Source organism: Topomyia yanbarensis, chromosome 1 (assembly GCF_030247195.1).
Source record: "Topomyia yanbarensis strain Yona2022 chromosome 1, ASM3024719v1, whole genome shotgun sequence".
NCBI classification, from domain to species: Eukaryota; Metazoa; Arthropoda; class Insecta; order Diptera; family Culicidae; genus Topomyia; species Topomyia yanbarensis.
In genome coordinates, this window is record NC_080670.1 from 157704063 (window position 1) to 157729393 (window position 25331).

General features: G+C 41.3%; 1 protein-coding gene and 1 long non-coding RNA gene across 8 annotated transcripts in view; one reads left to right on the forward strand and one right to left on the reverse strand.

The window, feature by feature from the left end:
* The first annotated feature begins 3136 nt into the window (after positions 1 to 3136).
* The window catches only part of LOC131678939 (uncharacterized), a 38348-nt gene continuing 16153 nt past the window's right edge, over positions 3137 to 25331 (forward strand). Inside the window, exons 1-2 of the long non-coding RNA XR_009303763.1 lie at positions 3137 to 3767; positions 4040 to 4153. This is a non-coding gene — a long non-coding RNA (uncharacterized LOC131678939). The remainder of the gene's footprint in view (positions 3768 to 4039; positions 4154 to 25331) is intronic.
* LOC131678864 (AMP deaminase 2) overlaps positions 10105 to 25331 on the reverse strand; it is a 76144-nt gene continuing 60917 nt past the window's right edge. For all 7 annotated transcript variants that reach the window (XM_058959317.1, XM_058959301.1, XM_058959294.1 and 4 more), the window contains 5 exons: positions 23574 to 23869; positions 11578 to 12409; positions 11067 to 11518; positions 10876 to 11009; positions 10105 to 10815 (listed from right to left, as the gene is read on the reverse strand). In XM_058959317.1, coding sequence (XP_058815300.1) covers positions 10531 to 10815; positions 10876 to 11009; positions 11067 to 11518; positions 11578 to 12409; positions 23574 to 23869 — 1999 coding nt within the window. In that variant the 3' untranslated portion in view covers positions 10105 to 10530. The remainder of the gene's footprint in view (positions 10816 to 10875; positions 11010 to 11066; positions 11519 to 11577; positions 12410 to 23573; positions 23870 to 25331) is intronic.

Here is a 25331-nt window from a genome sequence, read left to right on the forward strand (position 1 = left end):
CATAGAAAACGGTGATTCGTTCGCGTTATCGTGGGGGGCGGAGGGGACACGGCACGATAAATCTTCTGTGCAGGCGGAATCCGGACAAACCTTCTTGGCGAAATCGAATATCTAAAAGTTTGAATATTCCACACTCGTTAGTATGACGGGGTTCTGAGACTGAAGTTCCCTCCTGGGGTCAAGATCGTCGGCTTTGCCGACGACGTAACCTTGGAGGTCTACGGGGAGTCAATCCCTGAGGTAGAACTAACCGGAGAACACGCGATCAACACGGTGGAGGAATGGATGAGCGCGAGAGGCCTGGAGCTCGCTCATCATAAGATGGAGGTAGTTCTCGTCAACAACTGCAAGTCGGCACAACATGCAGTTATCCATGTGGAAGAAGTCACAGCGAAGTCTGAAGTCTCTCGGAGTCATTATAGACGACAAGCTAACCTTCGGCAGCCATGTCGACTATACATGCAAGAGAGCGTCGACTGCTGTTGTTCTATCGAGGATGATGTCCAACAGCTCAAAGGTGTGCGCCAGTAGACGTAGGTTACTGGCAGGCGTTGCCGTATCTATCCTCAGGTACATGGTCAAGAGCACTGAGGGTAACCAGTTACCTACAGAAACTGGAGAGCACCTACCGCGTGATGTGCCTCAGAGTGATATCTGCCTACCGCACGGTATCACACGATGCATCCTGCGTGATAGCGAGCATGATGCCAGTCGGGCTGGTCATTCGGGAAGATGAGGAGTGTTTCGAGCTACGTGGAAATAGAGGAGCCCGCGAGCGCACCAGGGTGACCTCGGTCGCCAGATGGCAGCGTGAGTGGGACAACTTCTCGAAAGGTAGGTGGATCCACCGGCTGATACCTAGCATATCGAGCTGGGTGGGAAGACCCCATGGGGAAGTTCACTTCCACCTGACACAATTCCTGTCAGGCCATGGCTGTTTCCGACAGCACCTCCACAGGTTCGGGCACGCGGAGGTCCCAGCCTGCCCGAACTGCCCAGGTGTAAACGAAACTGCCGAACACACTGTTCGTATGTCCTCGGTTCGACGTCGAAAGAAGCGCAATGCTTGACGTCTGTGGCTGGGACACAACCCCTGATACCCTTATTCAGCGGATGTGTCAATCGGTGGAGAAGTGGAACGCAGTCTCGGCTGCTACCACCCAGATTGCCTGTAGGCTACAGGTAATCTGGCGAACCGAGCAACAGACGACGGGCACGGCTAACTAGTGATTGGTTAGTTGGAGCGAAAAAGGCCGAGCGCAAAAAAGGGAGTGAATGGTCTGTTCATGCTGAGGCAGGTTTGGCGCAGCGACTGGCAACCGCGTAAGGGGTAAACCCAGCCACCCCGAAGCAAGGCAGAAGAGCGAGTGTATAGGCGTATAAGTGGACTGCCTCGTGCCAAGATGGAAGGGTCGTAGCGTAGTATGTTGGAACTTAGCTATCGATGCCTCATGGCGTGGCAGAGGGGTGAAAGGGTGAGCATCCAAGTCAGTCTCACACGGCATGTTAAGGGTGAGCACAAAAGTCAGCCTCACATGGTATGGTAGAGGCTAGCACAAAAGTAAGCCTATCAAGGAATGAAAAAGGTGAGCACACAAGTCAGCCTCGCATGGTATGTCAGAAGTGGGGCCTAAGAAAAATGTCCCACATGGGATGCAAGGAGGAGTGACAGAGGTATAATAGAGTGGCACGATCGAGAGTGAATCAGGTGATAGGGTGAGCACCCAAGTCAGCCTCACATGGTATGGGTGAGGCGAGCACAAAAGTAAGCCTAGCAAGGAATGAGTAAGCTGAGCACACAAGTCAGCCTCGCAAGGAACGAAAAAGGTGAGCACAAAAATCAGCCTCATGTGGAGTGTTTGAGAATGAATCAAGGTGCGATAGAGAGAGTACCCAAGTAAGCCTCATACAGGACTTATGAACGCGTGAGTGAGAGTGAATGAGTACATTAAGTACAGCCATCCCCCCAGAAGTAATACCGAGAGGTAGTTCCTGGGGGGGACGATGGCGGAGCCCAATGGAGTTTAGTCGGTATTAATGGCAGCGTCACCATTCGAGCCCGACACGCCCCCAGTACACCCCGTGCTGTAGCTTGGACATCTACCAATAGCACGGGTACTGGGCTAGGACGTAAAGGTCTTCTCCATTGTAAAAAAAACGCTCTCGTTAGTACTGTTTAGGTTTCGTAAGCACCGGGCCGTGCCCCAATGAGTGCTCATCGATGTCGATGTCGATAGCTAGCGGGTAGCCCGTCGTCCCGGAAGCCAGCCAGGAACCCGTACTCTTCCTCTGAAGAAAGCTCTTGTCTCGATTTTACCGGTTCCCGCGGACGTGTAGCTCCTCCTAACGATATTTCGTGTGAGGTTATACGAAACATTGATTTTATTCGGTGGCCTTGTATCGTTCGCAATAGTAATTGCGATTGGCAGATGGTCGCTGCCGTAGGAATCAGAGACTACCTTCCACATCCAATTTAACCGCAAATATGTCGAGCAGAGGGCAAATCTAAGGCATACGAGCGCGCTGGAGGGTCATTTCACCTGTGTTTAAAATGGTCATATTGAAGTTGAGCTCATGGAGTAAGGTAGATCGATTATCATCATGACGGCAACCCCATGCCGTACCGTTGGAGTTAAAATCATCTAAAACAGCGGTTCTCAACCTTTTTCATACCAAGAACCCCTTAGAAATTACCCTGGGTCGTTGCGGACCCCCACGGATAAGCATCAATTTCGTATGCTATCAATATGTTATTTTTAGTTTGATAGGAAACAAGACTCTAAATTTCAATCTGCGCTCGGTAAATATATTTTTCTTCGCGGACCCCCAGCAAAGACTTCACGGTCCACTAGGGGTCTGCGGACCCCAGGTTGAGAATCACTGACTCAAAACTATAGCACTTTTTGATCCCCAAAGCACTCCTCCGTAAGCCTTCTCGATCCAAGCGAATAATATTAAAATCTTGGAAGTTGAGGTCTATTTCTAGAGTAAGTCATGTTTCATGATAATGTTTCTGCTATTCCACTGTAGAACAGTGATCAGATCCGTGACCTCGTTCGAGAAATTAGCCAACAAGGGATACCATCGCTGAAAGGAGGGACCATTTCGCAGTGAACTGTATCAACTTAGAAACTGATTGTCAAACTCACAATGTGATACCGCCACATTGTGAGAGATATTTGGGATGAGATACTATTGGAACAACTGGAACTGAGCTGGGAACACGTGCTTAGTCAACACACCCTTATCGCTTCCTCACTGGGCTCATCTGTGACAGCTGTGTGGAGTTTGAGCTTGAAAATTTGGCTGGAGAACAATTCAAGTCACTAATCTTCGTTCTTTAAGTCGGAAGTGGGTGCAGAGATTCGAACTAGGTTGCTGAGTAAACTCGAGGGGAGGACGGATGTGTGGTGTATCGACTGCGGTGTAACGTAAACACCCTCGAGAAGATAGTACACACACATTATATATGGTATAATGAGTTCGAATATATTTGAATATATGTAGAGTAAGCCAGATGGAGAGCCGACAGTTCACGTTCGGCAGTCTGAAGTAACGGAGTGTTTTATTTAGAGAACGTCCCCAGTTAGATACACAAAAGTGACGACGAGCAAGGAGGTGTTAAAAAAAAAAGTTTTTTTTTTATCAAGCGTGCATTAGGATTAGTTCCGGTTTAATAACCGCGTAAACTGGCTTTTAAGAAAGCATTTGTGTGGAAAAAGTTCCTGAGTGGTACAAGCCGCACGCTAGTCAATAGCGGCTTTGTGGTAAGACAAAAAAATTGAACAAGAAAGCTTGTAGAAGAAAAGATCGCCATTTGCAAAAGTAGGCAAATACAATAGAAATTTAACAAATCTGTACAAATTTAGCAATCTATACAAATTTAGCAATCTATACAAATTTAGCCATCTATACAAATTTAGCAAATCTATAGAAATTTAGCCGGAAAGCATAAGTGCTTTAACATAAGAGTTTTTTTTTAAAAAAAGGTAAATCTGTATCGAGAATTTATAGTAATTCCGTTTCCTTTCTTTAATAGGTTGATGTAAATTTGCTGAGTGGCTGAATACGATATTCCAGTGAGAGATTGACCAACAAGAACAGCGTAAAGACGCTTAGAATATCGTAAATTGTGGTGAGAGGAAGCGATCTGGTAAGCTCTATAATTTTCTTAATAATTTTTTAGTAAAAAACTATCGCTATGGCTAATAATATTGTTGGCACCATTGACCCATATGTTGCGGGCACATCTTTTAGTAATTATATTGAGCGTCTTAGTTATTTTTTTGAATACAACAATATTCCTGAACAGTCTAAAAAAGCGCTGTTCATCACGCTAAGTGGATCAACAGTTTTTGACGAGTTAAAACTGTTGTATCCATCCACTGATCTTACTACCATCAGTTATGGTGATATGATTCAAAAACTAAAAACTCGTTTTGACAAGGTTGATTCGGATTTGATCCAAAGATTCAAATTCTACAATCGCATGCAAAGCCCTACAGAAAGTGCTGAAAATTTCGTGCTTGCAGTAAAACTGCAAGCCAAATTTTGTAATTTTGGAGAGTTTCGTGATACCGCTATCAGGGATAAGTTGATTATGGGCGTTTGGGATAAAACGTTGCAACAAAAAATATTAAACGAGGAGAATCTAACTTTAGCGACAACGGAAAAATTAATAGTAAACTGGGAGTTGGCTGGCTCCAGAGCCAAATTGATAAGTGACAATCATGGACAAATAAATTCAGTCAAAGCGAGGTTAGGAAGACGTGATCGGTTTGAAGGATCAAATTATAGGAACAGGGGCTTCAGTAGAAGTAGAAGTCGCAGCAAAGTTCGGGATTACGATGGCGAAAGACGTGAAAGACCACGTGAAAACAAATATGCTGATTTTTTTTGCAATCATTGTGACAAGAAGGGGCATATTGCCAGGACATGCTTCAAACTAAAAAATGCTACCAGAAATTCGGTAAAATTCATAGAGGAAGTGGACTCAGGCACAGATAAGAGACTTAGCGAGTATTTTAAGGGACTACGTTCAAAATTGGAGGATTCGTCAGACGATGACTCAGGTGAATTTATGTGTATGAATGTGTCGTCCATTAATAATGTAAGTGAACCATGCTTATTGGATGTCTTTATTGAAGGTCAAATTGTCAAGATGAAAATATAAGACTAGTGATTGATTGTAAGGCATCCATAAACAAACAAATAATTCCAAATTCTTATCCGTTGCCTTCCACACAGGATTTGTTTGCTCGTTTAGCAAATTCTAGAATATTTTGTGCTTTAGATTTGGAGGGTGCATACACGCAGCTTTCACTCTCAAAAAAGTCGAGAAAATTTTCGGTAATTAACACCATCAAAGGATTATTCACATATAATCGACTACCTCAGGGAGCCTCATCGAGTGCTGCAATTTTCCAGCAAGTTATGGATAAAGTGTTGGATGGGCTAGAAGGTGTAACTTGTTATTTAGATGATGTATTGATCGCAGGGAATGATTTTGAGGATTGTAAAATGAAACTAACAGAGGTATTGCGACGGTTATCCAATGCCAACATAAAAGTTAACTGGGGAAAATGTAAGTTTTTTGTCACACAGCTTCCTTATTTAGGTCATATGATAACAGACAAGGGATTACTACCTTGTCCTGATAAGTTGACAACCATAAGTAAAGCATTAGTACCTAAAAATGTTACACAATTAAAAGCATTTTTGGGACTGGCTAATTACTACAACAAATTTATTCCTAATATGTCATCAAAACTTCGCTGCTTATATAAATTATTACAGAAAGACATGGAATTTGATTGGAATGACGACTGCGAAAAGGCATTTAAACTTTGTAAAAATGAATTAGCTAATGCAAATATGTTGGAATTTTTTGACCCAATGAAACCCATTGTTCTTGTGACAGATGCATCAGGATACGGGTTGGGAGGTGTTATAGCACATATTGTGGGTGACATAAAGAAACCGATTAGTTTTACATCATTTTCATTAAATAAAGCACAGCAAGCTTATCCAATACTTCATCTAGAAGCACTGACACTCGTATGCACGGTGAAAAAGTTTCACAAATTTTTATACGGAAAACATTTTATTGTATACACCGACCATAAACCCCTAGTTGGGATTTTCGGGAAATCAGGTCAAAATGCTATTTTTGTGACTCGGCTGCAGCGATACGTTTTAGAATTGTCGATTTACGAATTTGAAATTCGCTATAGACCTTCAGCCGGCATGGGGAATGCTGATTTTTGTTCCCGGTTCCCACTGGATCAAGAGGTCCCTAAAGAGTATGATGGAAATTATATTAATAGTATAAATTTTGGTAGAGATATTCCACTGGATTTCACACAGGTTGCCAGCGAAACAAAACGGGATTCATTTCTGCAGAGCATAGTAGCTTACCATCAGCATGGTTGGCCCGATAGAATAGATAAATGTTTCGCGAATGTGTATGCGAACCGTTTCGATTTAGACGTTATTGATGGTTGTATACTCTTTCAAGACAGAGTTATCATTCCATCCACACTGCAACTAAATATTCTTAAATTGCTGCATGCTAACCACACAGGAATAGTTAGAATGAAGCAGATGGCTCGCCGGTTAGTGTATTGGTTCGGTATAAATACAGATATAGAGAGATATGTCAGTGTGTGTAATGCTTGTTGTAAAATGACTGTGACTGCAAAGGCAACACCTAGTGCTTGGATACCAACGATTCGGCCCTTTAGCCGTATTCACGCCGATTTTTTTTATTTCGAAACAAAAATATTTCTCTTAATCGTAGACAGCTTTTCTAAGTGGATCGAGTTAGAATGGATGCGGTACGGCACTGATGCTACAAAAGTAATAAAACAATTTGTTGGACTTTTTGCAAGGTTTGGCCTTCCAGATGTGGTAGTGACCGATGGGGGTCCACCCTTCAATTCCGCATCGTTCGTTACCTTTTTAGAAAGACAAGGTATAAAAGTACTGAAAAGTCCTCCTTATAACCCTGAAAGCAATGGACAAGCAGAACGAACGGTTAGGATAGTTAAAGACATATTAAAAAAAATTTTACTTGACGAAGAGATTCGAAAGTTAGACATAGAGGACCAACTCAATCTATTTCTTATTAATTATAGAAATACTACATTGACGATCGATGGAACTCTTCCATCCGAAAAATTATTGGGGTTTAAACCAAAAATGTTGATTGACTTAATCAACCCAAAAAAACATTACAAGAAACAACTAGAACATTCTACCAATGATCTAAGGGAACCGAGTCCCAAGTTTTGTGAAATGAACCTTAATGACCCTTTCAGTAAACTGACAGCCGGAGATACAGTATGGTATAAAAATCATAACCCTCGCGACTTTTCTAGGTGGATCGAGGCAAAATTTGTTAAACGCATTTCCTCTAACACCTTTCAGGTAGCAATTGGAAGCGTGCTGGCGGTAGCAGCCAGAGGGCAATTGAGGCTTTCGAAGGAAATCCCACGTCGTAACGTTGCAGTGGCCAGCAGGAAAAATCTAAAGCGCAATCGATCGGCATCGTTAGAAAGTGAATTCCTCGGGTTTCCACCGTCGGACACGAATGTTGAAAAACGACCGAAGACAATGAAGGGATCAAAGGATTCGAAATTATTAGAATTGAACGTACGTAGATCTAGCAGAATTAGGAAATTAAAAAAAGATCACGATTTTATTTATGCAAATTGTCGAAAAACGAATTATGAATAGGAAGCTAGCAGAAAGATAATGCTCTGCATTCCGAACGAAGTTCGGTCAAAATTAAGTGTAAAAATGTTAACTAGTAAAAGAAGCAAATAATGTAGTTAGGTTCTTGGAATTGCATGATACTTCTTAGGAGGAAGAACTGTGGTGTATCGACTGCGGTGTAACGTAAACACCCTCGAGAAGATAGTACACACACATTATATATGGTATAATGAGTTCGAATATATTTGAATATATGTAGAGTAAGCCAGATGGAGAGCCGACAGTTCACGTTCGGCAGTCTGAAGTAACGGAGTGTTTTATTTAGAGAACGTCCCCAGTTAGATACACAAAAGGATGTAACGCTTGAATAGCTATCGTCCGAGTGCCAGCGTTTAATGAACCTTCGACACGACGCCGCCATGATCGAAGGAACGGGAAACTCGGTCAACATAATCAGAAAGCAGCTTCGGGTCCGTGAGATCACTCCGAACTCGCACAAATCGTCCTCCGAGGATAAAAAGGAGGAACCAAGTCCTTGTTTGAACTGCGGGATGATGCACGAGGAGCGGGACCAGTGCTCAGAATGCAGTAATTATGGACACAAAGAAAGCTACTGTTCGAGTTCAAGAAAGCCTCCTAGGCACCATTTTAAAAGTAAATCTAACAGTGGTGAGTACTACAACGGTAACGATTTCCGTGAACGCGGTTCAGCGTCACAGGAAATTTGTCGCGATCGAACTGAACGGTATTCCAGTACGGTTGCAGTTTGATATTGCCAGCGACATAACCGTGATATCCGCAGAAATATGGGAGCATCTCAGAAAGCCGCCAACTGTGTTCTGACATATCAAACCGTCGACTAAGAGCTGGACCGACTCTAACGTATGAGCATCATCACACCAGCCGACTACTTGGACTAGGCCGCTTCAATCGTAGCTGTCCGGAAGGCTAATGGTAATATTCGGATTTGCGGCGACTATTCTACAGAATTGGGTCAAAAAAGTCACTTAGAGTGAGGTGAGATTAGTCGTCTCACGTCACACGCCGCGCAGAATAGGGCCGTGTATCATGGGATCTCCTCCTGACCCACTATAATCCAAAGTTATAGGTCAATGTGTCAGCCGATGCATCTTCAGTTGGCCTAGGAACGACAAATTGCCAACGTTTCCCAGACGGATCATTGAAGGTCGTCCAACACGCATCCAGGGCATTGGCACCGGCGAAGCGCAATTACAACCAACTTGATCGTTAAGTACTAGCCATAATATTTGCAGTCATGAAGTTTCATCGCATGATTTTTGATCGCCGGTTTCGACTGCAAACAGACCTTGCACCATTACTTCGAATTTTCAGTTTAATTAAAGGAATTCCGGTCAACACAGCCAATCGTCTCCAGCGCTGGGCACCACGTTACCATCGAGTACGTGACTACATACAAATTTGGCAGTGCCGACATTTCATCTCAACAGCCATGTTAAACCAGAAGATTATGTGATCGCAGCTATTCCGCTTGAAAATGACGGCAGAATAGTAGCATTTGAATCGATCACAGTTCTTCCGCTCTATTTTAGGGATATCCAGCAAGGTACTCGAACGGATCCAGTTCTAGGGAATGTTTTCCGGTTCGTCCAAGAAGGCTGGCCTTACGATTGTACAGAGGTGTACAGTCTTACGACTGTACAGAGGTGTATCTTTTTCGGAGAGCGGCTTATTCCCTATCAGCTGCGCAAGCGATGTCTCGACCAATTACATCAAGATCATCCCGGGATTCAGTGAACGAAAGCAATTTTGCGTAGTTACGTTTATTGGCCGACCCTTGATGGTGAGATCGCAGATTTTGTAGAACGGTGTACTCACTGTGCATCAGCTGCTAAATCACCAGCATACGTGAAACCAGCTCTTTGGTCTAAGCCCACTCATACACGGCAACGAGTTCACGCCGATTATGCTGGACACATAGATAGTGACTACTATTTAGTTATGGTGAATTCGCACTCGAAATGACCAGGGAATATCCAAACATGCCGCATCACCAACCCGGCTACTATCAAAATGCCGCGCAGTTTCTTCGCCCGTGTGGGTATGCCAGAAACATTGATGTCGAAGAACGGTGCCCAATTCACGAGTACGGAGAAAACTTGCAAATGGTATTAAACACATTACTACTGCGCATTTCCACTCTCAATCGAATGGCCAGACAGAACGTTTCGTAGACACGTTCAAGCGTACGGTTAAAAAATACGAAAAAAATGTTTTGATCCGTTGGATTCGTATGAACCGTTCGTATTGGTTGATATGCGATAGGTAGCTTCGATATAAGCAGAGATAAAGTAAAATGCATCCTACGAAAGTTTCGGATATTCCAGATAAAACAAACAATAGGAAACATATCGTTTGAATGAATCAATTCAAATATATATTACTTCCAATCACATAACATAGTACATATGATCCTCTATTATAAGGGCTACAACAAGAAATTTCATATTCTTTTTTGCGATTTTTGCGAAATATTGGAAACTTTTTGACAATACACAATTTGAAACATTATACGTCCTTCCAATGAAGGAGAAAAACATTACACTTACACAATGGCCTAACAAACGATAAATTCATCTCAACATAAAAGTTAATAAATATTCCGAGGTACGCGTTTCGTTTGAAAAATATCAAGCTACCTCATCAGTACATAAACCTCGTACCTTAGACGTACGATCCTCGCCCACTTCAAGTGGTCCACCGCATTCAAAAGATTCTCAGTTTCTCCTTCCCGTCCCGGTCCCGTGGGTGGCAACCGCAATCATGCCAAATGACTCAATCGACCAACTCCAGAGCAAGTTCGCTGTGAACTTTGAAAATATTGGACAACTCATCAACCAGTGATTCGTGGCGGAAAGCAACGCGAATGTCCGGCATGTTAGTGCGCGTAATATCGTTGCCGGCGACTCCTTCACGGGTATAGTTCGGTCCTAGCCAGTGCTGTTTCATTTTGTGCGGAAAACCACTCATCAAAACACTGTTCCGTGCAAGTTCGCACATGTCACACGAACTCAGCTTCCACACCTGCGCTGCGATACTGTACTCTTCCATCAGGGGTTCCTGAAATTAAATATTATTTTACTTCGATGAACTTAGCACTGATTACGGACTATCGATTACTTTGGTGTAATGAAACTGCAGAGGGTCATCCGTGGATAGAGATACCACTAAGCCTCTCGCCAGGTACTCCGGGAATGGATTGCGGTCGTAGTTCAGAAAGAGTGAATTGTTGGATAGTGGCGACATGGCAATACCTGTGAAATCAATAACGCTTAGATCGAATAAACTCGATAAAAATCCAAATCACTTACCGATTTGTGCGAGATAGTACAGATATTGCAGTACTGGTACCTTTCTCAGCAGTAATCCATGAGAGATATTTTCCGCCATCAGATAACCGCAAACTAAATGCTGCACCGGACCTGCCTCGCCGCAATGTGGTCTAAGAACGAAAGTATTCATGCCACGCTCCGTACGGAAGTGGTTCAGCACGGTCATGTTAGCGTACATGTAGTAAATGTAGTACGCGTACGGGGGATTTTCATCATCTGTCCACTGATCCGGGGTTGCCACATCTCCGTCGAACAGTGGGTTCTCCGGTTTCGATTCATCGTCCACTGAATCAAATCCTATAACGTATTGTAGAAATTTGTGCAGCTCCGGAAACTGGTTGGGATTGTTGGTTGCGTCAAAAAGCGGTTTGAATACATTGTCCAAAATTTGCTGGAACGAGGTCATCAACTTGTTGGTCTTGAAGATGTCACTAAAAATTAAAACAAATTAGTTTGACACACTCGCTCTAAGACAGCACGAAACACTTACTAAAGTCTGGGAATCTGGATCAACCAGCGGATGTTGTCCGAGTAAACGTCTCCATCGATAGCCCATTTAGCCAGCTTGAACCATTCGTCCGGTGATTTACCATAGATCGACAACCGTAGCTCCGCATTTTGGTACTTGCTCTCCTCGAAATCACTAGCGACTTCTTTAATAATGTTGGCAAAATACTTTCCATTCGAATAATTGTCTGTTTTAAGGAACACTTCTCTCAGTCGGGATTCCCCGATAGGATTGTACTTAGCGTTGAACTTATCGAAACGATGGAACGTGTTCCGGTCGGCATGCACATCGAGCATATCCACCGTCAGATCATACGTGGTCAAATTCATCGATTGAAACACCTGGGCCAGGGTCATCTGTTCCCCTTTAGTGACGGTCACCACTTCGTCCGGGTTATTCTTCAACGTCTTCTTGATGAATCGCAGCAGGTGCTTCTGATTCATGCAGCTGGCAGCGTGAATATGTGTGTCCACCTTGCGGATGTTGTAAAAGTCCCGATGTGGCACAGCCTTTTGCGAAGCAAGCTCACGTAGTTCATTCAGCAGAACGTGCAGCTGAAATTTGGAGTAGAGGTAGCTTAATCTGCGATAGCAGAATGACTTCAGCGGACCATCGGCGATCATCGAGCACATCATCTGCATGTCCTGTACAAAGACTGGCAGTTTTGTGTACTCGAACGGGAACGGTTCCGTACTTTCAGCATCCCGGAACACCTCAAAGACACCGTTGTTGGAGCGGACCGTGTAGTTGCAGTCCTTCGGGAACTCGATCAGCCACGGCGACTCGGTGCTCTGGGGAGGGTTTACTGGGTGGTCTGAAAGAGGGGGAAACGAAAGGGTATTACAGAGGAGAAGAGTGAACTATTTCGCTATCAAGAGGCTAATGAGCCTAAAATTAAAACTTCTGTACTCGAAAAAGAATGAATGTATTGTTAGAAGATCCTTTGATATTGTGCAAATATAAATAAAAACAACATAAAATGGTATTCATATCTGATACAGTGCTAGTACACAGTTTCGATGAAGTGAATAGTTAGAATGCAGGAAACGAATTTGTTTGTACGGCTACCATTTTAATAGGATAGGGTGAGAAAAAGTCGCAAGGAAAGGTAGGAAAAGAACATAACTGATCCTTCGTCGAGCTACAATAACATCTGTTTGGCGTTGTGGGATTCAATAAATCAATGATTCCAGAACCGGTGTGTCGATTGCTTCCCAAGGTTCTTAAAACTCTATTTAAGCTGAGGTACTGCACCAAATTTTAAATTGGCAAGGACACATCGAAAATCAATACATCGAATGGACTTTATTGGATTTAGATCACGGCTAATAGCCGACCATTTCGTGATTCGTGATGCGAGAAAGGATCGCGAAGACCGCACTGCTGCTCACCGCAATGGTAGATACCGTTGACAAACACGGCCAACCTCATCCCCGTCGCGTCGTCCTCGATAGCGGCTCCCAAGTAAACTTTATTACGGAGGAAATGGCCAACCATTTGGGTGCCAAAAAGCAGCGAGCCAATGTTCCTATTACCGGAATTCTATACCGCCGCGAAATAGTTCTCATACAATCTTACTTTGAACGACAAGCTCCTCGTCCATCCGGTAGTGCAAAACAAGTCGTACTCTACCATGTTTAGTTTTTGCACCCACAACTTTCCCAGTAGACATCTTCAAAATGTATCGTCAGATTCTTATGGCACCTGAACATCAATGAATCTTCTGGCGTGAAAGAAGTTTGCAACCGTTACGCGTACTGCAACTGGACACCTTTACTTATGGTAGAGTATGGGCCCCATAACAAGAAGTGCGGTGCCAGCCACAGTAGACTGTGGAAGATTACAGCCGAAATAATAAAAAAAAAGTCTACATGTACGATACGGTCTGGTCCCGATTCGGTGTCGGAGGCTGTCGAAGCACAACAGCAACTGAAACAGCTGCAGGCACGCGTCGGCTTTCCCATCTACGAATGGTGTTCGGTAGAGTTAACACGTGCCACCCGAAGAACGTGAGCTCTAAGGCCGTTGAAAGAAAGTCGAGCGAATAGGGTCATCAAGGTCCTTGGTCTACTCTGGGATTCAGAAGTAGAAGCACTACTCCTCGTTAACTACTTCAAGCAGACGATGTGACCAAGCGGTTGATCACCACATTCTACGATCCTCTCGACCTGTAGTCATCAGCCATCGTCCTTTCCGAACTACAAGCGTAACATCTGTGGAGAATCAAGGTAGACTGGGATGACCCGGTCAACGACGGCTTGACTCAACAATGGGAAGGACTTCATAGCTCATTGTCACACCTCAACCAGCTCCAAATTCGTAGATGTGTGACAAACAACACCGGCGCAACGGCAAAGATCAGAAGAGCCATTAAGTCTAAGTTGGCACCCCCTGTCGACTTGTCAATTCCACGGAAAGCGTTATCTGGTTCCCTCCTGCTGTCCCATTTAGTAAAGAAAATATCCGTCGAGTTGAGGATGAAATTTCGAGAAGTTGTCCTGTGGTACGACAGTGTTTGTTCTCGCTTAGATCAAAAAACGGTCAACCACGGGATGCACAAGCTCTACAACCAGTTTCGTGATCAGCAAGCGGTCCAACGCATCGCGCCGTACGCCCCCAGACGAAGAAGACGTTGGGAAGCTGCAGTCAAGTCCGCCAAAGCACATCTCAAACGTATCCTAGGGAATGTCAAGCTCAGTTCCGAGGAGTTTTCAGCCAACATTGAAGCAGTGCTGAATTCGAGGCGCCTGTTCATCATGTCCAACGAGCCTGCAGACTTTTGGTGATTACACCGGCGCACTACCTAGCAGCATCTACAGTGAGTAATTTTGGCGTGCCTGAGGCCGAGATTACCTTCACATGCTACAGCTTTGGAAAAATAAAAACGGAAGCACCCCTAGCAAGCTCCATTCTAGCGTTAACCTCTAACCTGTAAATATCAACAGCAAATAAAGTGTTAGTAGTACACTTTTTGTCTTCATTGTGTTAGCCTCGCTGGAAGGGCCCTTTTCAGGACCATAAGAATTCAATTCCTTTCCAAAGACCATCCAGGACAAATCATCCACTGGAGGATTGGAAAACCCAGCCAATATTGATGCGATTCGATCATTTACCAACTGCAACGTTCCCCAATTGGAGCAAGTAAACGATAGATAAAATCGACGTCAACATTTCATAAGGCAAAAAAAAAATTCTGAAAAATTACCTCGTACTTTATATTCCCATTTATGAACAGGAGCTTGATTTAAGGACCAAACAACTCAATGCCGTGTTAAATTAACCATTTTTTCCGAATAATATACCAGATTTATTAAAAAAATTGTATGTTGAACGATTTTTGTAGATAACTGTTTTGGTCCCTTTTGAAACATCGCACTGGTTTTGTGCCCTCTCCCATAATCCCTTTTCGGAGAGACGTTAGCTTATAGTGCGTGCGGGTGAGCCCTTTTGTTTACAGCAAATGATTATGTGACGTTTATTTTGATCCCTTTCTTGGTGTTGCGATGTTTTTGTTCCCTTTTCAAGTATAGCCTTTTTCATTAAGAAAAGGGCCCATGAACAAATGTTTCCGTTTTGTTGTTTGGTGTATATGAACCGTTAATTTTTGAGGGGAAGTGAAAGGGAACATAAGTAAAACTAGTTATTTTGCTTATGTGCCTTTTCGATAATCCATTATTTCGCCAACAGCCAGGCTTCAAAATCGGCTTATCCAAGGTATGTATAAAGCTTTGTTAGTGTCCATTTGAAGTAAGTATTAACCGGAATTGTTTACGTTTTGTTTATCGGCCCATTTGAAATATTCTCGTCGAAATATCATTCTGGGTATGGTAAAAAAGTTTGTACGCAGATTAAAAAGCTCAATTAAATTGCGTTGCGTTGCGTTGCGAAGCACGGTGCTATTCGTAGATTGCATACTAACGATTATCATGTTGCCTATAGGTAGCTCAACTCATCTTGCTTGTGAGATAAATGATCGGGAATGAAGTTTATCTCTTATGAGTTCAGTAAACCAATAGCATGAGAATCGTTATTGCCGGCCACGACCATCTTCACCGATACTTAGGATAGGGTAGGAAATGTTGATGTAATACCTACTTAAGGAAGGCCCCCGACTCAGCGACGCTTCTATAGATATTACGGAGTTGGATTGAAGGACAGGTACAGGTCTAGGATTCGCCACAAGCAGGCAATGCGACCACAAAATGAATATGTTTTATGCGGTGGGATGGTTAATCTCCGAGTACACGTATACTCAGAGCAAAAAGATATTTAGTTATGATTTTTCTTGTATTTAAACTCTGGATAGCCGGCCATCAAGAGTGATTTAGTTTTTCCTAAACTACAGCAATTTGAACTCCAAACAGCCGGCCGTAGGAGTATTGCTAAAAGCGCGAGCTAGTCTGCTATAAATATTCGTTTGAGAATTGGGTAGTAGGAACACAAGTCAAGAGTATTTTTAATGTGCACTTTCAAATAAAACCACAACTTAGTCTATCCTCATATCGAGTCATAGCCACCGCGGGCTGAACCTACCTCCAACCTCTAAGGCAAAGTTTCGTCGGACCACCGATCGCGATCTACTTTCAAATATCCAGTGTATGCACATATACACACACATGTGTGCATGCCTGTAAACATACATATGAAAAGACGCATGTATACATGCATACATACGCACTCATGCACACATTCACACACATATATTTGCACACACACATATTTGCACATATACATATATACCCATACGCGTTTAACAGCGCCAGATGAGAAGCCATCGCTGCAGCGCTGTACAGAATATGGGTCCTCGATCTATGACCGATCCTGAAGAGCTATTAATTGTATAACGGAACGTGAGCTTTCACCTTGTTTCTATACACGACATTCAAAGAACTGTAGAATACAACGAAAAGCGACTATTTTTTCTGACTCATGAGTTTTTTTTATGGTAGGAACCATGTAGTTAAAGTCTTCGTAATATAGCTAATATAACAATAATCGCACGCGTCGTTATGCTAACCGGAGTGCATCCTGCGAGGTATAAAATAAGTATAACCGATGTGTCTGAACCGAGCGACCCTGTATGTCGGACACACAACCGACGACACACGCGTGTTTTATTTCTCAGCCTACCACTAGAAATAGAAACAAAACTAGAGACAAGAAGAACGACAAGAAACCAATTTGCCAATTAAATGTGAGCATAAAGAGACCGGCCGTGTCGTGCCACTCCGCTACTGACCAGTGTTTGGTACTTTTAAAATGATGCTTTAAAAACTTGTATGCATGTATAAAAAAAACTATAGAAGTCCTCCGAACTATTTTCCAACAAACAACTCCGAACCATCTTCCAACTCCGAACTAACAAAGCATGATTTGTTGAGAAATATTTAAGAGAAGCTTGCTACGTGGAGAACATAGTAATATTGGCTGAAATTTTTTAGAAAATGATGATTATGCATAGTGTAGTTGTTACTCGCATTGCCCCTATGATGTAATCCAATATCAACAAAAACGTTAATAATAAGCATCGAAATTATGCCCATAATAATTATCTCAATCAGAACAAATTGAACTCCAGTGTATATTCCATCGAGGTTGTGCGCGTGACGGTGCCTTGACGCATTAGATTTTGTTGAAACCTGTCCTACCCGCACTGAACTAATTAAATCATATCTCGACAAACTACGTAAAAGCCATCCGCCAAAACTCTCCCCGAAGGGGAACCCCGGAGAAACCATTGCCGATCCCGTTTCCAGACCGGAGTCGCTCTAGGTCTGTTCTAATATTTACAAAATCCATATAAAAATGACAGCTCCGAGCGAACCTAGAGCGACTCCGATCCAAAAACGAAACAAGCATATTACTGCTTGAATACAGTTCCCATCAGTTTATGAAAGAGAAAACTTTTCTCTTTTGTTTACTTTTAATATCTGCGATTAGCGAGCAGCGGCTCGTCCGGAATCCCCATTCAAAGTGAATTCCGACAGTCGGCCCGCAATCATATGTTTGTCGAGATATATTTGGCATTATATAAAAATCCTATTGGAAATTTCTCACCCGAATACATGAACGATGCCATAGCACGACACACAATGCCATTCCCATGACAACACATATGCCTTGTAGTTGTAGTGGTATTTACACCAAACGGAATTTAGTAGTGCTCACACATTATCATGTTATTTTCTTCACTATTCTTCCACAATCAACACTTTTGCTACACATGAAGGAATTCGATTTTCAATATCGTGAAACTTTTCTAGTGGTAATTTCTCCGATCGACGATGTCACTAAACACTAGCGCAGACTCAACGCTAATCCACCAAGGCAAAAGATTAACCTCCCATACTAGTCGTATGCAACTCAGTTCCGCCGTAATCACACACACAGAGTACCAACTGAGGCTAGAGGTACGCCACCCAGCCACATCACCATGCACAAGAGCCAAACAAAATCTGAACCGCCTCCTTCGGCATCTCGATTCGAACTCATTAAAAAGCTCAATTAAATTGTCTGAAAAAGTAAGGACGCAGCCAAAAACCACTACCATTTCGCATTAATTGACAATTTGTTAATTTTGATCGCAGGGCCCTGTTGTTTACCTTTATCTCTTATGTCGTTTTTCAATGAAAAACAACGGGGCTGTGGATTTCACTGGTTTTGCATTTTCTAGCAGAAGTGGGAATAAAACACGTCTAGTGGCCTGCTCTTCTGCTAGAAAATGCAACACCAGTGCAATCCATTGCCCCGGGGTGTGTAACAGTTTATTTCAAAATGCGTGGACTTTCAACAGACTAACGTGGAAATATTATGCACAAATGGATTACCCAGGTATCTGCTACGCCGCCATGATTTCTATGCCAACATCTAAAACATCTAATCCACAATAAACAGAATCAACTTCATTCGACACAATTTTGTGATAGTCGAGTTCATTTAATTTGTTGGTGCACCATGGTGTAAAGTTTTTGTTATTGACCGACATGTTCAAAACAACACTTTTCTTCAATTAGCTATTCAAAACAGGCAGAACAATTTGAACTGTCAGTGGGGCCCATAATTTGTGTGCCCGCTGAAATGTTGGCTTATGTCCGTTCAATACAAATGGGATAGGAGTGCCATATACGTGGGATTATCGAAAACGAACTGGCAGTGAGAAAGTTGTCAAAACTTGATGGAGTAGAAGGAATTAGAATATATTGGTTCAAATGGCACGTTCCCGTGCGTAGTCGAGGATTTGTGCCTTGCCGTGTCGTGGGAGGAAGTAGTATTGGAAGGATGAAAAAAATAACAGCACAAAAACAAATCGCAGGAAAGTTAAATTCACAAGTGGTTCAAATCGCCTGCGAGTAAACCTAAAACTCTTCACCACATTGGATATGGGACTTTAGTATGTTTCTGAGTTTTAATTTTAGCCGATGTCATCTATGTAAGGGCGCCCGAAAACTCGAAATCGCAATTGCGCTACTGTCAGCAAGTTGAATATAAGATAATATGATAATATGATCCGTAGTCGGATTCACAAAGATCACATGAAAATAGCTCAGTGCGTTGCATAGTTGCCACGTAACAATTGAGCTTGCAGTGGCCGGTAAGAGCCCTGGTCAGTATGCCGCAGTGGAGTTTCGAAAAATGGGCGAGGTTGTTCTGGAAACGCCTTTTTTGGCGACACGTTTGTAAATTTCTCCAATAATTACGGTGCTCGGACGAAACTCAGGACCGTATTTTTTCCCTTATCCAACTTGTCGAAATTGGCAGGGCGGGCTCAGGATCAACGAAGTTAATTGTTGCACCTGCCCCGGCCAATTCGTCAGCCCTTTTGTTTCCATTAACACCGGAATATGCGGGTACCCAAACAAGATAGTGTTGATAATGCTTAGTTCTTCGATTTCGATTCGATACGCGATCACTAGCTTGGACCGAAATTTGTCTGGGCTAAGAGCCTTGATTACAGCTTGACTATCGGAGTAGAAGTTTATAACATTGCCGGAAAAGCTTTATGGAAGACCTGGTAGCAAGATCATTATGGTTACTGTTCCAAAGCCCAGTAACCTGCAGTCTGTATGCACTATATGCTTCTTGAGGTGAACTACTACATTGATGTGTATGCATAATGGTTTGATATTTAGAAGGGCCTCAAGGGCAGCAGAGGGATTCCGTGAGAAGCCGGCCGACCGCAAAATATGACCATCGTCGATTCGAACGAAACTTTGCAGTTGTGTTCGGCGTATGAATCTCCATGATTTTCTCTGGCGATTGCAATATTTTGATTCAAGAGCATTTTTTCAAAAGGACGTAGACGATTCTACGTGCATTAATTTCATTTTTTTGTTCGATTGCTGTATTTTAACCCTTTATAAGGCTCAGAGTTTGGGTCTATTAATGAGTATTATTTTAATAGAAACACCGTACTTTCACTAAGTTTAGAATATGTTTACATTTATTTCGTAATAAAAATTGTTTTGAAAATACACTTGCTACCGCCCGTTAGAAAATTCAGCCTTCGTAATGTTTGATGTATGTCCAACGATATTGGTGCAATTATAAAGACAAATCGAGCTGGATCAGAAATTCAAAAAGAAATTAAGGTGAGATACTGATTATTACCTAATTAACAGTAAGTAACCCCTGGATGCTGAGGATAAGTTGAAAAATGAGACCACAGATTACAGACATTCATTTATTCATTTTATTTTTTTCTTTGCGATTTTTACCACTCATAAACCAAATTTTCGGATTAAAAATAGTTGTTTTTTTTACAAATTTGCATCACCAACTTATAGGATCTAGAGTTTTTTTTTCAAAATCGAGCTTTTTTTATTGTCTATAAGGAAATCGCCACATTCGCCACGCCATTCACAAATCTGAGACTTTTCACTATATCTCAATAAAAAGTAATAAGAAGAGTTGCCAGGCTCCTAACAAGTAGATTTCATAAGATTGGAACACTTCTCACTTCATATTCCTGCGGTTGGAACGAAACGAAAAGGTAGCAATATAGTTGCCACCGTCTGATAAATGGTTAAACAGCAAAACTATCTGAGAACGAGTTACAGGGAATGTACAGTTCTGTACCAGTAAAATATACACTGAAAAAATGTGTCATTCTTCTCAAAAAAAAAATAATGTTAAAAATTTAAATTGCAGAAAAATCCATTTTTTAATTTTTTATATTTTGTCAACAAAAACCTATAGAGAAAAGAAATATTTTGAATGTATTGTATGATGGAGAATTTCTGTAATTTGATTACAGAATTTAATTCTAAGTATCATTTTCAATCAAAATTAATTTAACAAAAATCTTTCAAAATGCGATAGTTTTCGAGATAATTGGAATTTTGCTACAACAAAAACAATTAATTCGTGTAATTATGCACTTTATAAAAGTTATTCGTGTTAGCCCATCATAAAATGTCACCAGTCTAATGTTTATAGTTTTAAAGACGTAAACAAACCTTTTTAAGCGTAAACGAAACTTAGCTCATGGAGAAGTTTTCAATAAAAAAGTTTTCCTAACAACAACATTTTTTTAAATATTATTCTAAACGCCGTTTTAAATCAAAAAGCTCATAACAAAAATGTTCTGAAATGTAGTAGTTCTCGAGATATTTTAAATTTTGTTTTTACAACACAATTATTTTGTTTCATCACGACCTTTTCAAAAGTTATTCGCGTTTCTCCATCAACAATAGGTTTTTTTCTTTCAAAAAGCCCATAACATTTCCTGTAACTTTCCCATTGACATGATGATGCGATATTGTAAGCCATTTGAAAAGAATAAAGTTACTGTTAGAAACACTTTTTTACCGATAAGTTTTCTATCATGCAATCACATTCAAAATGTCTCTTTTCTCTTGCATCAATCCGGCGCTAGCTTAGTCCTGTCACTAAGTTAGTGTCGGATTCTGATGAGACGAAGTCGAAACGCAAATTTCATAACTAATTTAAGGGGTTTCATATGTTGAGGTCAGTCAAAAAATCGAAAAAAATGTATAACTTTATCATAAAGTTTAGGTTCTTAAGAATGTTATTCCAAATTTTTAAAGAGATCGGAGCACTAGACGCAGTTATAGCGTTTTTCATTTTATTCCCTTGCGGAGGCGTAGCTTATACTTGAAACTTTTAAGCACGATTATCTCGAAATCATGTTTTCCAAAAACGTCTTTGCGGTGACTACGATTGCCGGAAAAGTTTTCAACCGATCTCAAAACTTTTTTTTTTAAATTGTTCGTAATTTAGCTGCCGTGTCCTTGAACGATTCCATTTTTTCGTCAAAATTTTCATATCAGTGTCATGATTTTTTTAATATTTTTTTTCAGGTGAAAATAGTGGATTTTTTGGAAAAATCGTTCCCGTTTCCAACAAAAAGAAATTTTTTTCAACGAATCGTTCAAGGACACCACATGTATTTATACTAATGATTTTTTTTAGTTTTATGCTTTCACTTGAGCTGTTGGACTGGAATCGTAGTCAAGGTAAACCTCTTTGAAAAAACGCGTTTTGCGAAAATTATTATAACTTCGGCAATTTTTAATATTTTTTCATGTTCTGAAGTGGATTTTGCAAATTGGGCACTGTACTACGCTAGACGTATAACAAATATTTCATAAAAATATAGCTACATAAATTTACAAAAATTCAAACTTTTCCCTTTTTTCGCGCATCTCAACATATATAACCCCTTAAGAAAGCTGTTGTCTGGCAAGCTATTTGTGACTCCGGTAAGAATTCGCAAACCTTTATTGCAATTACTTCGGTGAATGACAAAATATACATCAAGGAATGCATACAAAAACAACTTCCGTCCATGATTTGAAACCAAAACGATTCTATAGTCTTCTGGCCAGAGCTTGCATCTTGCCATTACATTAAATGGTAAAAGGTACCACCAAAAATGTTACGTTCGCTCCGAAAGATACGAACCCTCCTAATTGCCCGCAAATTCGACCAATTGAAAAAAATGGGCATTGACAAAAGCACATGGTAGGAAACATGCCTTGGCATCAGAGATCACAATATATACGCGAACGGAGGTCTTAGTGGAATGTACGTAATGTTTCAAAGATTTTCTTCTATTTAATTCCACTATGTTTGAAACATAGTGGAATTAAATGGAAGAAAATCTTTGAAACATTATCAGAGATCATTCAACAGTTTGAAGAAGGTTATCAAAAATACCATAGGTTTTCATTTGTATAGTATTTGTAACACAACGTTTTTTGGTATGATATGTTTATGGTCCAATATGACAAATAATATAAAAACAATAAAACAAAATCCATTAATAGTTCTCATTTATGCGAGGTAGTAAATTGAAGAGTTACGAGTATCAGATCCCCTGATTACGGTTTAAATTTTGGACATTGCTCGTAAATTTCTGAACTTTCGGTTACATTCTGATTCCATGGGTTGAAAATCTGCTTATCGTGGAGGCTTTGATAATTTCTGATATATGTTCATTAAAACCATTCCAAGCTATTTTTGATATAATTCACAATTGAACAAGTAAAAAACCTTACTAACCTCGGTCTATCCTACTGGTTAATTTAAAACAGCACCATCATTGCCGAATTAGAAAGTAAACAAAGAGAGGCTCTTATAGGTACCATGTTCCTATAGCATTGTTTCTAGATTTATTATAAGTGATACTGAGTGCGATGACATACCAAAATATTGTTACATGCATAACACTTAGGAAGAGAGTAGTGTGTTTCGGTTAGTAACTCCAAATCTTGACAAAATACACGCTCACACCAAACCATAGACTAACCGTAAGAAGCATAATTAAACCCGTCGATAAACGAACAGGAAAGCCACCGTCGACGCGAAAAAAAAACAAAAATCAAAAGTTCGACGTGTGATGTATACAAAAAAATAAATCCATTAGAAAAAGAGATTCGAAAAAGATTGTAAATATAATTAGCAGGGAGCAGCATACCGAAATAACCAGTCGACTTGCTCTCACCCGACCCACTCACCTTCGATGGACATCTTGCTCTGATGGGTGTACTTCTCCGGGTGTGATGACTTGAGGAACCGTGCCGTCGTCTGCGGGAAGGCCTGATGCGAGTTCCACATGTACTTGAGCCGTAGCTCCAGTGCCTTGACCAGCAGGGTAGAGGCCCGTTCCAGATCGTCCAAGGGAACACCGCTGGTGTCCTCACCGGAGATCGAAACCCGCTGGAAGTGGGCCACGAAATCGTGATCCTCGAACGGTATCTGCTCGTCCGGGTGAATTTCCGCCACGACGGAGTGCCGGTCCTGTTCCATTACCCTGTCGAACAGTAACAAGAACAAAGTGAAGAATAGTTAGTTAGGGCGGTTCCCGGGGATTGTATAAGAAAGGTGTGTCATTCGATAAGTTGTCTGTGTGGAATTGACGCTGGACGATGACACACGTGACCCTTAACGAGTGACCTTCTGTCGAACGATTGCGTGGGAAGATGTGCGGTTAGTCTATCAATCGAACGTTAATTTACCCATCCCATTTTCACATTTGTAGTGCAAAAGAAGTCTAGGTGACAGAGATCGTAATCTATTCTCAATTACTGTTGTTTTCTATTCGTTCATCGTTTTTTTCTTCTACAAGTGCGTGGGTTGATTGCAGTCTATTGCGATATTGGGACCAGATGACAGTGGTAGATAATAAATGAGATTGCCTGTCGGTGAAGGAAAATGGAATTACTCCTTTGTGGTAACAAGGTTCGTTATTGTTGTTTTTTTAAATATTATCACAATTAATATACAAATAGGTTCATAATCGAAATTTATGTAGACACCTACAAGTGTCATTTCAAATACAGACCAAAACCGAGGGTCTGCTTCAAAGCAAAGAACAGCGTGTCCGAAAAAGGAGTCATTTTGTGACCTTTGGGGGGATGAGGATAAGCTAAAACGTGACGTTGAAAGTTTCTACTAAAGAGAAAAATTGAAAAGTAGCTTTCATATTTCTTTGCACTGTTTTCTTTGTTGTGTTGAATTTTTTATTGTCATTAAGTTACGTTGAAACTATACACAATATGATAGTAATAATAAACAGCTGTATAGTCAGGTTGATACACTAAAGCGGCAGGTATGAAAGGCTAATAAAATTCAATATTCAATGTTCATAAAGCACCGAACCAAGTTTGTAAAGCATTGGAAGCACGCAAGCGATAAACAGAACAAACTCTCACAAGGAAGCTGTACCGGAAGCGAAGGAAGAAGATGTCGTCGAAATTTGCCATTAAATTCTTGTTTGGCAAGCGATCTGCGGATGTGGAAAAATATTCAACTCTCCATCACATCTGGGGATGTAAACGGACAAATCTATTTGGAACCTTCAAAAGTAACTTTTGCACTTTTAAAGATCTCACGAAGACTCAAAACTCTTTTGATCAGATTTCGCAACTTTCATAGGGTTACCAAATGGACTGAGAGCAAATTAAGGGCATCCCTGCCAAATGTTATGCCAGTTATGTCACTTGAGCCAGAATTCTGAAAAAACAGTCGGAATTCTGGATAATTTTCCAGCGGTTGAACTGAGACGTTGAATCTCAATCGAGACAAATTAGAAGGGTGTAGTGCCAATACCGAACGAAGATACCACTTTGACCAAATCCAAAGATATCCAACAAATTTTGGTTACTTCTGAGTAAAACAAATTTTGGTTGCCAAAAGTATGAGAGTATGCATTAACAAAACAAATCGCAGGAAGGAATTGAAATTGATTCTCTTGGAATAAAGTTGATCTGAAT